Here is a 16,120-nt window from a genome sequence, read left to right on the forward strand (position 1 = left end):
GGATGGACTGATGTGTTTCAAAAGCTGATTTGATATCCTCTTATTTCCTATTCTACAAAATCCTCGTTTTAACACCATCACACAAGACCATAACTACCATTATTTTGAAAAGTGTTTGTAGGTTTGGACTTCGTTCATTCTCATGCATAATGTTAGGTTATAATAATGGTTTTTTCTATGTATGGCCCTTAGAATACGTACAGTATCATAATCAACTAAATCAAGTGTCATGAATTAGTTTGTTATAGGTAAGAATATCTCGTTATCGAAATTTTCTAAGATTGTTAGTTGGGAATTCATGTTTCGAGTTTTTATCTCGTGTCACTTAGTTTTTTTCCATTTTATATTTTTAAAGGAAAATTGAGTGTATATAACAACAGTTCAGTTGATGCTGATCAAGTCAAAACTCATGCATCACCTAACTCCCAAAATCAAATCAATCCATTGTCCTACCATGTGAAAAAGCAAATAAAAGTAAAAATCAAAATGAAAAAAACAATAAAGAAAAAAGGAAAAGAAAATCTCCATTTCTAGCTACCCACTCACTCTCACTGTCTCCAGTTCCCCTTCTTTAGCCTACTGCATCAATGATCCCCTACATCATGGACCACCATAACAAACACAAACCACCATCAGATTCACTCTTTCTCTTCATCTCAATATCAACTTTTCTACTCATCATCTTCACTACAACTTCTTCTGCATGTTCAAATGGTAATTGCCAGCTTCTCGACACGTGTACAGTAGCTACAGACTGTGGGCCAGGTCTATATTGTGGAAACTGTCCAGCAATGGGGAAAAATCAACCTGTTTGCACCAGAGGTCAAGTGATCCAACCCACTTCAATTGTAAGCTCCTTGTTTTTTTTTTGTGAATTTTGTTGAATGTTTTGATGTTTAGGGGTGTGGGCTAATAAAATGAAGTGTTTGTGTGCACTGTGCAGGTTAAAGGGTTACCATTTAATAAGTATACATGGTTGGTGACTCATAATGCTTTCTCAATTGTTAGTGCACCACCACTTCTTGGTGTTCAAAGAATTACTTTTTATAACCAAGAAGATTCTGTTACTAATCAGTTAAGGGTATGCCTCTTACTTTCTTTTTTTATTCAATTTTGCGCAATTTTGAGTTAATTGTAAGTACTATCATGTTTTCGTAATTTGGATATTGCGGGTTTTGTTCAGAATGGTGTGAGAGGGTTGATGTTGGACATGTATGACTTCGAGAATGATATCTGGCTTTGTCATTCGTTGCGTGGGCAGTGCTTCAACTTCACTGCATTTGTAATTATACCTTTTAACTATTTCCAAATTTTATGACATTTACATTTGGTTGAAAATGTGTTTTTATGATATGACCTTGAAAACGTTTCTTAGGAACCTGCAATCAATACTTTGAAGGAAGTTGAGGCATTCTTAAGTGAAAATCCGAGTGAGATTGTAACAATTATAATTGAGGATTATGTGCATACTCCCAAGGGGTTGACGACATTGTTTACCAATGCTGGTTTACTGAAGTATTGGTTTCCGGTCTCAAAGATGCCAAAAAACGGTGCTGATTGGCCTACTGTTGCTGACATGGTTGCGGATAATCACCGGCTTTTGGTTTTCACATCTGTTGCTTCGAAGGAAGCTTCTGAGGGAATTGCTTATCAGTGGAAATACATGATTGAAAATGAATGTAAGTACTGAATAGTTTAGATGTCTGTGCTTGTTTCTCGAGGGAAAATTTTATTAATATAATGCATTTCAGCTGGAGATCCTGGTGTCATTCAAGGATCCTGTCCAAACAGAAAGGAATCACATCCCCTAAATTCAAGAAGTTCATCTCTATTTCTTCAGAACTACTTCCCCACATTGCCAGTTCAAGATCAGGCTTGCAAAGAGCATTCATTTGGTCTTGTTGAGATGGTCAACACCTGTTACAAAGCTTCCGGAAATATGATGCCAAACTTTCTGGCCGTGAACTTTTACATGGTACTAAATAATGAACTTATAGAAAATATATATTTTGTAATATCTTATCCCATATGGGGTATACAAAGCCCCTTATAACAGTTTATAAATACTGGGGCCGCTCCATTCATTTCCAATTTGTTTTCAGTTGGAGGCCCAAATGCAGTAACATATTTACAAGATCAAGAAAAAGTAAAAATTCAGATCCCTGACAATTGATTATGCAGAGGAGTGATGGAGGAGGTGTTTTCGACATTGTGGACAAAATTAACGGACAGACCTTATGTGGGTGTAGTACTATCACTGCTTGCCAGGTTAGTATCCATTACTCTTCTGTGGGGTACTTCATTAAGTTTTACAGACAGTCGATGCAAGTATGCAACACTACGGAGGGACAACAATTAAAGAGATAAGAGAGGGTCCATACAAATTAAGTGGTTTGTAGCAACTATTTCTAGGCCTCTTATTCCTATTTGTATTAGAGATTACTGTATCCATGCATCTAGGTTCTGCTCTTTCCTTCTTTTGGATGAGTAAGTTTAATTGCACAATTACATGACCAGGAGGGACTTTTTTCCTTTGTGATACTAGTTAAGCACATCTTTTTAAGTCTCAGATCTCCTCATTGAATAACACCATTAATTTTTCTTTTAAATCTGTTTTCTCGTTTTCTTCTTTCGCTAGATTTGTGGCCTCTTTAAGGACAGTAAATTTTATTTCCTCTGTAAACATGGATTCTCTCTAATGGTTAATGGGTGTCCACTCTGTGATAGTAACTTCCTTGACGGCATTTTGTAGGCTGGAGCACCACTTGGAAATTGCAAGAATGATACTGCACCTGCTAGAAATCCAACTGCAATGACAAGTAATAGTGGCAGTTTCTCTGGATCAGTACAGTTATCAGGATCTGCCTCAGTAGCCTATTGTCTGAATCTGTTGGTTCTCAACCTGTTTGCTCTTTTATCAGTGGTGTTGTTTCTATGACTTATCCTTCTTTCCATCATCTGGGTAGATGGTTAGTGAATTACTATGTTAGATAGGGTTCTATAGTATCTTCACATTAGATCCGGTTGACTTTATATCAACCTTGGCCGGTTGACTTCATCACATAGCATTCAGAGTTCAAAAATCTGAAGTTATGAATTGGATTGAAGGTGGTACTTATTTAAAGTTTACAGCGAAGACTCAAGGTTTCAAGTGCATGGGACTATGAGATATATAGGTAGATACTGTTAATGAGAGACAACGAAGTTTTCAACATCTTGAGTGCTGACTCAGGTGACTCAGGTATGATTTGTTTTGAACTCTTAGAACGGCAACGTTTGTGTTGTGATTTTGGTAAAATTATACCGTTTCTAGTATGGCATGTAAATTGTCTAAAGTTTTTTTCCTGAACAAGTTTATGGGAAGTGGTTTATATGTGAAATATTTTGCATCCATTATTCTTTAATTGACAGATTGAGTTTCTCTCTATTTTATCTTTCTCGATTTCAATTTTCTTTCCGACCTGAGATTACTCACAATCATCTAGTTGATTCATATTTATTCCCATTGTTTAGGTCCCATTATTTGTGATTATATCGATTTCCTGTATTGATTGGTCTGTTTTTGTTTCCAAACGTTTCTTGTTTGGTATATACTTAAATGTTAAATCATGTGCATCATAATAGCACAAGTTATTAATAAATTATGTTATTGAAACTCAAATATTCAAGCCGGTAATCTATGGTTATTTGTCACTTGAATAAGAATTTGCCATGTTGGACCCTGTTTGTCCCAAGTTTTATCCGGACATACAGGATTGAGTATCTTGTATATTCGATATGTAGATCAGTGTCTAGGTCACTTTCTATCTATTTTGAACATTGACATTGTGTGTGTCTCTTTTTTCAATAGCTTAAGAGGTATGGATGCCAGGTTACTAAACCAGTGGCATTTCATCAGTTTCAATTGCCCATTGTGCTAAACTGTGAACCTACTAGGTTTGTAGAAGGTTGAGTTTATTCCTCACCCATGTACGTAAAGTTCATTTTATGTGCAAATTAACTATCTCAAATGACTACATAATTGGAACAACGAATGCGAGAGTCATAACCGAGTTTTTTTTCTTCTGGAGTTTGCTTTCATATCCAATGAGTATTTTCTGCTGATCAGACTATTGATATAGCATATTAGTTGTTATAGTTGTTATGTCTTCTCATGTTTATAGAGGTTAAGAGTGATTCCATATTAGGGTTACATTTTCTAATAAACACTAGAAGAACATATGTCCCACTGGATGTGGAAAATCATCGTGTGACAATGAACCATTGTCACTAAATTCGGTGTTTTTGAAAAAAACGCGTTTAAAACCCGAGATATTGGCAAGGCGTCTGGTTCCAGTTTAAAACCCAAGTTTTTCAAAAAAAACCCGTTTTAAACGTTTTAAACGCGTTTTAAACTTAAAAAACGTTTAAAACCCGAGATTTTGAAAATCTCCCGTTTAAAACTTTTTTTTTTTTTTTTTTTTTTTTTTTTTTTTAAATCTAAAAGAAAACACGAAGAAGAAAAAAGGGTTTTGGAATTTACCTTTTTGAAGAGTGGGAGTTAGATTGACTTATTGAGACAGTTTTATTTTGTTTTGGACTATTAATAATTAATTATAAATTTAAAAGTTATTAACTTATTTGTAGAACTTGATTATGCCATTATGGTTGGTAATTAGTAGTATCTTATTTAGAGTCGTGTTTTGGTACTGAATCTAAAACTTCTAGTATTTGGATGAGTAATGATAATTTGATACTTTCATGTATTTGAATTTTCTTTTATTTGTATTATTTTTATTTTTATTTTATGTGTAAATTCTTTTTTCCACTCTTATAAAAAAAATCAAATTCTTTATCTATTATATTCTTTATCATCGGTTTTTACCGTTTCTTTTACGTATTATACGTTTTAAACCCGTTTTAAACCCGTTTTTTATGCCCCACGTTTTTTTACGCTTTTTTTTTCCGTTTTTTTCTCAAGACGTTCCGTTTAAAACACGAACTAAGTTTTTTTCAAATACACCGTTTTAAACCCGTACCGTACTTGGTGACGATGCAATGAACCACCCCTCATTCTAATTAGAAACTTGGGGCTTATTATATCGGTAGTGTGTTATTTCGTTATAAACCTTTAAATTAAGCTTCTAGAATCTATAGGCTGATAGTTATTTATGACTTGCTCATAGATAACATATGAGATACAGAGATAGCAGATTATCGACTGACTGACTCCATGTCTAGGAAATGGTGTTACTGGTTTGCTACTTGACTATGAAATACAGTTATCTGATGATAGATATAGGCTGATAGTTATTTCGAAAATGGTTTCTTCACAGAACTCACCATTCCTTTTATATGATGTAAGATCACTTTGTTTTTCTAAGCCTAACGTTTAATTTTTTTCCCTTTTGCTTGTTCTGTTTTTCAGGTTTCTTTCGAGGGCTATTAAAATGCAATTGTAAAGGTGGGAGTGTGCGGCTTAATGTAGGTAGAGACACTCGCACTGTGTTATAGTGGTTTTCTCAGTTGGTATTTGATATTCTCAATCAAATTCCACAACTTGGATATGGTATTGTAATTTATTATTTGTTTCACTCATGCCCGTATATGCTATTTGGATAGTTGTAATGTTCTTTTGCCTTCATTCATTAGTTTGCCCCCTAAATCGTCATGTTCATGGACTGATGGACTCCATCGTAACATAGGAGACGAAGATATCAGCTATTATGTAATTATGTATAGACACCTTGATGACTCACTTGGCATGAACATCTTAGCGAATTCCACTTTTTGGTGGGAATTTTTGTAGGATAGAAAGCATATATAGGAAACGCATGGGGAGCTTTACCACCTTCAGTAACTTCTGCGGAGAAGTTTCATAGGATTATTTACGTCTGAAGGGAGGGCATGGAAGAACTTTTATGGGAGATATCTCCAATTTGTAAGGAACTATTATTCATTTGGACAAATTCCATTCTTCAACCAAACACACCATGAGCAAATGAGCAATAAATTGACTTATTGTGTAGCCAATGGCCAGTCTTTTCTTCTAATCTGAAGAAACAACCACCTTCAATACTCTAATTGAAAACTTTGTGAAGTCACTATTGACGCAACCTTTCAGACATGTTTACTAATTAGAAATGGTGATAGTGCATCGGTGCATGTTCCTACAAGTTTACAATCTCATTTTGAGAATGCACTTAACAGTTCAGCCAGTTCAGTGGTGTGGTTTGAGGTTGGCCCAAATTCCAGCTCCATAATTTTCCCGACATGCAACAGCCTTCAAAGGGAATTAAAATCCATCGTTATAAAAGCCCATGAAATATGTTGTCAATTTGTCATTCAACTTTGCTTAGGCAATTACACGAATCACGAGGCATAAATCGGATCATTCTCGAACCGAACAAACCTGATACTTTTACCATCTTACCCTGACCAAAATTTAATAGAAAGACAGTTCCAGGCTCCAGCTCATAAAAAGTCATTTTCCTTTCCAACTACTTTCTCACACAGTCAAAAAAAACTTTCTGTTTCTTCTTCTTCAAGAAAACAAAAACGAGACCAGTCATGGAAACCGAAGTGAAGAGGTTAACAAAGGAGGCCGAGTCTGATAAGGAGACTTATTTCACCGACACTCTCGAATCATTCACCGTACAAATCGGCGACCGCAACAAAATCTTAACAATCTTCACTAGCGAGGAGTCAACAGCAAAAAAATGGATTACCCAAGTTCAGAAAGCTACCGTAACAAAAAGAAGAAAGCCCAACCACTAAGAAAGGTATCGAAAACAACCCTTATGACTACTTATCACTCTGTATCGGTTCCCAATGTCTCGTTTACGAACTACCGAACCTAAGCTATAATAGTGGTGGTTACCGTGGGTATTGTCGTTATTATAGAGTTCCCCAAGTCATGAAAGACTTTTTTACTGATTCGAATGTGTTATTTGTGGGAATGGGTATTGATGTTGTGGCAGGGGCGGATCTAGGATTTTAGATAAGGGGGGCTGCCATGGAGTTAACCTTTAAAGATTTTTTTAGGAACCAATACCAATAAACTAGCATTGATAAACAAAAGAATTATCGCTTTTATTAGGGTTTTACCCAAAATGGACAAAATAGTGTTTTCACTATAGACCTAGACAAATATAACAAAGAAATGTGCAAGAATAACATAGGCACATTAGCATCACACTAGTGAAGTTTTGACTCTGTGGATTCTTATCAAATACATCTATTATTACATCCAAATCAACTTCTTTAGCAAATTCCCGCTCAATGTAAATAGTCATGCAAAAAAGAAATTCATCCCCATCTTGTTCTTTTTAGTCGGTTGTTTTGAGCAATTTCATAGCCGAGAATGCTCGCTCAGTAGAAAAAGGGAAGTTTGTCAAGACAAGACGAATCAATCTATCAATCAAATAATAGATATTGATCTTTCTTGTTTCAACTAGTCTTTGACATAATTGGGAGATGGTAGACAACTTAGAAAAAAGAGGATGCTTGAGCACATCAAGTTTGTAATGTTGCGGTTGACTTCTTCAAAAGATGTATCTCTTGTTTCGTGAAGTCTCCACAATAAAACTTTTTTGCGAAGTTTGCAAATGTCATCAATGCCAAGGACTTAAAAGCATCTTTCGGATCCAAAGCGTAACTAAATAAAAAGCTCTATTGTTTCTTTCTTCGGAAATCTGTTATTTAATTCCACCAATCTTGGTAATCTATTACAAAGATTAAATAACTTCGACGCCGTAGTGGTGCTCAATTGTAATGTAATCTTTCTGGCGGTGGTTTCGTTGAAAATTTGGACGCCATGTGTCGAAAGCACCCATATCGGGCATATCAATGTCATGTTTTTGCAAAACAAAATCACATCACTAAGGAAATCCCAAGAAGATCCTCTTAATTTTGAAGAAGTGTTTTGTCGAGACTAAGCCGATATCATTTAAAATGTCTTGGGACTTTTTTTGAGGGGCTTTACACAAGACATTAGTAATTCCCATAGTCTTATGCAATAAATGAAAAAGAAAGACAAACTCAAAACTTTTCATTGCAAGAATAGCACCTTTAGCTTCTCCACTATAGAGTTGCTTGACCCGTTCTTCATGACGCTTTCGAACTATACAAATTGAATCAAACATCTCTTTCGGACTACAAACCAAGCAAAATGAGAACTCCATCTAGTATCTCCCTCGTTGGAAAGTAGAAACTTGATTAGCTCCTTTTCAAAGAACAAGTTCACCACTAGCTACCAAAGCATATCAATTTCATTTTTCCGGTATCTTCCAACTCCCTGTTTTAAGGCATTTTGAATAAAAATGAAGATTAACAATAGAAGCCAACTTGGAAAAAATAACCAAACATCGAAACATCTTTATTGAACTAGAGCAAGTTGTAGACGATGTGCAAAGCAATGCACATAATATGCATATGGACACTCCTTTTAAACAATGCCCATAATCCATTCCATTGACCACGATATTGCTAGCACCATCATAACCTTGACCTCTCATATTTATAATATGCAAATTATGGCGAAAGCAAGGATATTGCATATAGCTTCTTTCAAAGTTAAAGCACAAGTGTCTTTAACACTAACAATACCAAGAAAAATACTCTCTAACAAAACCACCTCTATCAACAAATCTTAGGACAATCGCCATTTGCTCCTTGTTTGAATTATCTTGTGCTTCATCAACAAGGACACAAAATTTTGCATCACCAATTTCCTCACAAATTCTCTCTCTCACTTTATCGGCATAGATATGCAAAAGTGTCTTTTGAATTGAATGTGAGGTATATGTGGCATTTCTCGGAGCATCTTTTAATAATTCTGCAACCTTGTCATTCAACATTGCTTTATGCAAATCCCAACACTTTTGAAATTTCCACCATTTTTGACTTTTGGACTCGTCATGGCCTCTAAAAGAAATCCCTTTTTAGTGCAAGAAATTGAATACACATGAAGAATAGCTTTGACTAGCAAAGCGGTTCTTAACAACCTCTTCTTTAGATAATGTATTTAACATATTATCTATATGTCGGAAGGATTCATGAAATTTTCACAAGCTATCATCACGACCTATGAGGTGAGCATGGACTTCCTTCATGTTGCAAAAGGAACACTTCTTTCCATTATTAATCTTCTTCCAACATTTAAAACCTTCAAAAAGTGAATGCGGGACGCTTGCGGATTTGTTTCAAATATAAAACATGGAAAACAATAAGCTCTATCATTATGGAGTGAGTACTCTAGCCAAGGAAATAGTGTGAACCAAGAGGAGTTGAACCGGGCGAAGTTTGCTTTCGAATATGGTGGATGGATACTCTTTTCACCGAAGTTCAAGTAACCAACGCCCCTTTCCAAGAAAAGCCTCGTCGAACATCATCTTGTTGATTAACCGGTAATTATATATTGAGCACGCGTTTGTGGGATCACGTTCAAATAAAGATGTGGAGTCAACTTCTTCAACACTAACTCTTTGGGCTTGAGGAGAAGGTTCAACTTTGCTCAATTTCAACAACTTGAACTTGTGAAGGAGGTTGGCCATCTCTATCAAGTCTTGAAATATCAAGACTAGATGATGTAGAAGTTACATCATTTTCGGGTGACATCTTTGGGTTTAAAGAAGGAAAACATGGTTTTCATTTTTCTTACTTAACTTGATGTTTGACATTCTTACCTAAGATAAATCATAATAATTTCATAATCAATAGTTTGCTCTATACTAAAACAAAAAAAAAATATCACAATAATAACTACAATAATATTCAACTAATTAAATAAGACAAAAATTAAATGACAATCTAATACTCCAATATAAACTATAAGTTAACAAGGCAATAAGTCAAATAGAGAACACATTAGTATTTGAAAATTGAAAAACAATAACTAAATAAAAATATAGGCATAATACAAAACAATTTACCTTAGTCCTTAGCTAATGAATAGCGAATATGAAATAAAATGATAAATAGATTAGGATGAATTGGAACTCCGATCATTTGGAAGAAGATAATAATATAGAACAAAATTTTCTTTTGTGAATAGTACCGGATCTGACGAAAGAACAATTGGACACAAAAAGCGAAGGAATTTTTTTTTTTTTGGTTGACCTTTCGGTTTCTTTTGTTCGGTTTTACTTTTGGAGAATCTCTTATTGTAAATTGTGAGAAACTGGAATAGACAGATAGTGATGGGCGGTGGGCCTCTATTATGAGTTGTGATTTTTTTTTTTTCTTTGTTTTCGCTAATAGAAAGTTGGGAAGTGGGAGTTCAAAACAAACAAACAGACGGTCAAACCTGGAATTGTGTGTGTTTGTCACTTGTGGGCCTATGGCTAGGCGGCTAGTATTCCTACTACTATTTTTTTTTTGGGAGAAGTTTGGGGGCTCAGCCCCTGTTGATAACACTGAATGGGTATTGATGTTGTGGCCAAGAAGATTGAAAAGGACCAAGAGCTGTTGAGGTTAAGGATTTGGCTGAGAGAGTTAATGGGAGAGGGATAGATTATGTGAAGAAGAGTGGGGATGAGCTGAGTAGGATGTTGTTGGGGAAGGAGAATGGTATTCTGATGAGAAATGAGGCTGTGTTTAAGAATGAGCTTGAGAAATGGCAAGATGAGAATAACTTTGGGATTACTAGTGAGGAAGCTATGGATTTGACTGTTGATGCTTGGGTTTATCATGAGGTTGGAATGGAGTATCTGAATCTCATTATCAAGGTGCATGGTATTGTCTTGGTTATGTTAGTTAGTATGGTAGGTTATGTTGATCTGGAATGATGATGAATCGATTTGATGGTTGGAAATGGTAGCAGGTGGTGTAATTTCATTGGTTTGATGACGTGTAAAGTAGGATTCTCTGTAACCTGCAAATGAACAGCACACACAGTCCGCACCACTTTTCTTGCTGCCCAAGGTGCCAAGGAAACTGCAGTACACTGGTTCTGGCACCATATTCTGTGGTCCATGGACTCTAAGTCTGGTTCTCTTTGATCAGTTGATCATATCATGGAGACGTGGACTCGTGGTGTGTATTTCAAAATTTCAAGCTAACACAATCCCCACTTTCACATTGCTTGAATTGATCTACTGGATGAGAAAATTAAATAGAACCTCGCAAGGGATTAGAAAGAATTTCAGAACTCAAATTATTATAAGCACTTGTTACTTGGACCTAAAGGACATTGAATTAGGCGTTTGTGGCTTTTGATGAGGGATGACAGTTTGCTTGGCATTGCACTAGCTTACTTGATCGCCAATTGCGCACTGTGAGCAAAATTCTCCCACTTAATTAAATGTATAAGGTTTTTGCATCCAACAATGAATAATGAAAAAGCACAGATGTGAGGAATGGGATTTTTATGTATAAATGATGTATTGACACTTGAAACTTAGGTGATGACCAGAATGAAGCCTGAGGTGCGCAGTCTACTTGCAGAGATAATTGTAAGAGTTTTTCTACGGCAACACACATTATGAGCCGAATGGGCAAACACAATGACGTGGCAAGGGAAACTCACGTGCCTTAATATAGTCTTTTTTTTTTTTTTTTTTTTTATCTTTATTTGTTTTAGACATTTAAGTCACTTAGTTTATGAAAAATGTTCAACTTCTCTTCTCTCCACTCTCCAGTACATGAGAGCAAAATGTCTTCTCTCTCTCTAGCTAGTTCTCACCATCAATGTCGTTAGTTGTCGAACCCATTCCTTCTTGCTTTTCTATGATCGATAAGAAATGGATAATGAACCTCTTTGCTTTGACTTGAATAGATATCATGATGATGTTGAAGGAGATGCAATGGAAAATGTAGAATTTCGGAGGGAAAATGAAAGAGATGAAAATGATGAAGTTACTCAAGAGACCTTGAATAAACCAGAAGTGGGAACGACATTTGACATTGTTGATATATTGGAGTACTACCAAAAATACGGCAATGAAAAAGGATTTCCCGTGAAGATTAGGAGTTCAAGAAAATATGATAATGGTGTAACAAGATATATTACTTTGACGTGTTGTCTAGAGGGCAAAGCAAGGAGTAAAGGTCAGAATGTGTTCAAAACGCAACCCATATGCAATACTAACTGCAATGCTAAAATCTGTGTTGTACGTTCTGTGTCCTGATAGAAAATGGAAACTTAATACCGTTTTTCTTGATCACAATCATGTGGTGAGCCCGGAAAAAGCACGATATTTTAAGTAAAAGAGAGAAGTACCTCCATCGGCAAAAAGGCAGCTTGTGTTACATGATCAATCAGGTATTCAAACAAGTAAAAGTTATTATTCAATATTGTTAAAAAAGAAAGACACTTGAGACTTGGGTATGGGGATGCCGAAGCTATCCAAAATTACTTTATCAAAATGCATGAAAACAATAGTAATTTCTTCTCTTTGATGGATTTTGGTGATGATGGTAGATTGAGAAATTTATTCTGGGCAGATGCAAGGAGCAGGGCGGCATATGAGGAGTTTGGTGATGCTATAACGTTTGACACAACATATTTGACAAACAAGTATGACATGCCTTTTGCCCTTTTTGTTGGGGTGAATCACCATGGTCATTCAATATTGTTTGGATGTGGCTTGATTTCAAATGAGGATACAAAGACTTTTACTTGGTAATTTTCCAAGTGGCTTTCATGTATGAAAAGTCGTTCCCCAAATGCAATAATAACTAATCAAGATAGAGCCATGAAGAATGCTATTGAAATTGTCTTTCCGAAGACAACAAGACATAGATGGCGTTTGTGGCACATTATGAAAAAAATTCCTGAGAAGTTGAAGGGGTATAAGGAATATCAGTCAATTAAGAGTTGTATGAAGTATGAAGTCTGTTGTTTATGAATCTTTAACTACTGCTGGGTTTGAAAACGAGTTGGATTAAGTTCGTTGAGAAATTCAGCCTTGAGAAAAATGAGTGATTGAGTGGTTTATTTACTGAGCGACATCATTGGGTTCCTGTTTTTGTAAAGGATACATTTTGGGCGGGGATGTCTACCACTCAAAGAAGTAAGAGCATGAATGTGTTCTTCAATGGGTATGTTAACTCAAAGACTACTTTAAAGTAGTTTGTCGAATAGTACGAGAATGCTTTGCGAACAAAGGTGGAAAAGGAGAAGAAAGCTGACTCAGATACTTTTAGAGCTTCTATTCTTTGTATAACTAAGAACAAGATTGAGGAACAATTCCAAAAATGTTACACCAATGAGAAATTTTTGGAGGTTCAAGATGAGATGAAGGGTAAGCTTTATTGTATTTTGTCACGCATTGAGGAAAATGGAGACATTGAGAGGTATGAAGTTAAAGAGAACTTGGTTGGAGTAAAACAGCAAGATGTCACTTTTACTGTTATGTTTAACCTTGTTGATTGTGACGTTAAGTGCATTTGTTGCTTATTTGAATTTCGAGGGATCTTATGCTGGCATTGTTTAACAGTCCTAATTTACAAAAAGTTTGAAATTGTGCCAGAAAAATATATCATTCGCCGATGGAGAAAAGATGTGGATAGATGTCACACAAAGATTAAAATTATTTACTCAGATTGGACTATGAATCCTGAGAGTGAGCATCGTGATAGATTGTGTAATGCATTTTATAAGAGGGTAGAGTTGGCTATAGAAAGTGAAGATACTACTCAAATGGCAATGGGTTGGATTGAATCATTTATTAATGAGTTGAAGAACAATTATGGAAAAAATGCAAATAGTCAACTAACTTCATCAACTAGGAGAGCTATTGATTGTAATAGCAAAGGAAGTGCTACCCTTCTTGATCCGCTCTCGGTTCATCGTAAAGGTTGACCATGCAGCAATAGGATTGTAGGAAGAACGGAGAAATATGTGCAGCAACAACATAAGAAACAAAACAGTAAAAAGGTGCGTAAACTAGTCAATTATGTTATACTTTTGTTCTATGTATTAATTTTGTATATTATGAGCTATGCTTCTTATTAGTTCATTTTATTTATAATTACTAAAACCGTAGGATGATGAAAATGCATCTCAACTCCCTCATGGTAGGTTCAGAAGGCATTTCTAGCCATTTTCAGTTCTTTGCATGTGAATTTGATCACTTTAGTTCTATGTAAATTCAATTATTAAAAAAATTAAAGTAAGTTTGTTTTTAAGTGATGTTTTTGTATTTATTAATCTTCCAAGAGAAAGAAATCGAATCTCATATCCCTCATTGTTCACAAGATGTATCTAGTTGTCTCGATGCAAATCACGATAAGTTATCTATCCAATTTGATGCTTCCAGAGGGATACCTAGCCAGTTTGCTGTTTCGCATAATAATTTTCCAATGCCATCATCTATGATCAATCAAAATTATGTCGAGGTATCATTTGTTACTAATATGATTGTTTTGTTTTGTGTACTTCATTTAATCAATTTTATTTAGTAACAAGCAATGTCATTCTCACAATGTTGTAGGCTCATGATTACACATTTTGGAAGGGGTTTTTGAATGAGATGAATAATGATCCAAACTTATGAATTGATGAGTATTTTGAACCAAACCCAACACCATCACTGTTAAAAAGAATATTGAGCAAAAGAAGAATATGGGTGTGTTTGTACTAGTACTAGTACTACTACTTCTTTTGGGTGGCCAGCTCTTTATGCTTCTGTTTTATTTGGTGCTATTTTTGGTTTTTTTTTCTATGGCTGCTGCTCTTGCTATTGCTATACCTGCTACTGTTGTAACTTGGATCACTGTTTTAGTACTACTTGCTTTTGCTGGTAAGCCTAGAAGAGCACTTGTTCTTGAAGGAAGGAAAATTACTAAAGATATTGTTGGGTTTGTGATCAAGATTGTTATTAAAGAGGGTAATATTGTTGTAGCTATTTGTGTTGTGATTGGGTATTTTGCTCTTACTGGTAGAAAGAGTAGAGATGATTGATGGTGTTAGTTTGGTTTTAACTAATTTTAAAATTAACTTTCTTGTTAGATGTATGTTTCTTGTTAGATGGGTAAAGGCTGATCATGTGGGGGGCACAACACAAATGTTGGTAAAAAAAAAAGGGTGGGTTTGGAGTCAATCAAAAAACGAGTGGTAACCATTTAAGTGTTGGTGGTATATATCAATTAACCTTTTTTACATATATGTCAAAAATTAAAAATCACAAAACATACCGACTTACTGGTGACTTAGTCAGGAAATATTGAAACAAGGCTATCTGTAATTGCTCACTGCGAAGGGCTCCTGCCATAGTTCAGAGCACCTGCTGCAAATAGCTCTAAACTTGAACACTAAGAATATTCAAGTGAGGGAAAATTCAAAAGAGTTAACTAATTGTAAAGAGAATTAACTCGACTTCAAGGACAAGACACAAGAAACCAAATACATGCCATCAATACTAATTTGGCATTTGTTTCAACTCCAACGATCTTAGTGGATTTGAACCACCATCTCTTGGGATATGTATTTGTGTGTGCCGCATATTGATCCCAAGCGCTTTGCCTGTTAAGCTAAAGATCCATTTAGCAATCATTGTTTAAATCACATGTTCAATTCCAAGAATATCAGTGTAAATTGTCTCAAGTAGAAACATACACATAAGGACTGCCATCAACAAGCTTTTCAAAGAACTTTAGAAGAACTAGTAACAACATTTTCCACTTATTCCTTGGAATGATAAAATGAACAAGTTTTTAAAATTATGCACAATTAGTATAAAGGAAATTCAAGTAGCAGTAGCTTAACAAGATACTCTATGAGCAGCATTGTTAACTCTCAACACTAACAAATATAAAAGTAAGAACTTAAAGAGCATATGTAAAATACATCAAGATGGGCATAATAACCTTCAAATTTGGAGAGGTAACTCCAATTAGATGGGCGAAGAGCTGAAAGGGGCGTTTAGCCTCCCGAGCGTACATGAGAAGATCATCATCATGACTGGGCTGCAAGAAGTTGTTATTAGAAAAGTATAATGCCTCATCAACAGAGATGAAAGACTTGTAATGGAAGGCTGCTGCGGCGAGATATGCATTAGGCTCTTGAGCCATTGTTGTCACTCACCATATGTATTCCATGCCCCTTTATCCATATCTAGCTACTGACTATGGTACATAACTTTCGTTGTTCACGCATCACATGTGGATCGGTGGATTTCTCATAGTTGGTGCTGATGCA

At 35.5% G+C, this 16,120-nt stretch overlaps 1 protein-coding gene and 1 pseudogene across 3 annotated transcripts; both read left to right on the plus strand.

The window, feature by feature from the left end:
• The first annotated feature begins 374 nt into the window (after positions 1 to 374).
• On the plus strand, positions 375 to 5,644 carry LOC147492108 (PLC-like phosphodiesterases superfamily protein). Of its 3 annotated transcripts, none has more exons than XM_086565841.1 (8): positions 375 to 848; positions 944 to 1,081; positions 1,184 to 1,282; positions 1,376 to 1,679; positions 1,752 to 1,975; positions 2,182 to 2,268; positions 2,753 to 3,241; positions 5,408 to 5,644. In XM_086565841.1, the coding sequence occupies exons 1-7, from the start codon at positions 588 to 590 to the stop codon at positions 2,936 to 2,938; spliced, it is 1,299 nt and encodes a 432-aa protein (XP_086421967.1). In that variant the 5' UTR covers positions 375 to 587; the 3' UTR covers positions 2,939 to 3,241; positions 5,408 to 5,644. The 3 variants fall into 3 exon arrangements, with proteins under 3 accessions (XP_086421967.1, XP_086421968.1, XP_086421969.1); XM_086565843.1 differs by having other exon boundaries at positions 489 to 848; positions 2,103 to 2,268; XM_086565842.1 differs by lacking the exons at positions 2,182 to 2,268; positions 2,753 to 3,241; positions 5,408 to 5,644 and adding an exon at positions 2,103 to 2,153 and having other exon boundaries at positions 476 to 848.
• An 8,176-nt stretch (positions 5,645 to 13,820) lies between these two features.
• LOC147492109 (uncharacterized) lies at positions 13,821 to 14,931 on the plus strand (annotated as a pseudogene).
• The last annotated feature ends 1,189 nt before the right edge of the window (positions 14,932 to 16,120 follow it).

This window comes from Coptis chinensis, chromosome 6 (assembly GCF_015680905.1).
Source record: "Coptis chinensis isolate HL-2020 chromosome 6, ASM1568090v1, whole genome shotgun sequence".
Lineage (NCBI taxonomy): Eukaryota > Viridiplantae > Streptophyta > Magnoliopsida > Ranunculales > Ranunculaceae > Coptis > Coptis chinensis.

Coding starts and splice junctions, on each gene's coding strand:
- LOC147492108 (XM_086565841.1), top strand. CDS start 588: ATGATCCCCTACATCATGGACCACCATAACAAACACAAACCACCATCA. Junction 849..943: donor TGATCCAACCCACTTCAATT/GTAAGCTCCTTG, acceptor TGCACTGTGCAG/GTTAAAGGGTTACCATTTAA. Junction 1,680..1,751: donor ATACATGATTGAAAATGAAT/GTAAGTACTGAA, acceptor AATGCATTTCAG/CTGGAGATCCTGGTGTCATT.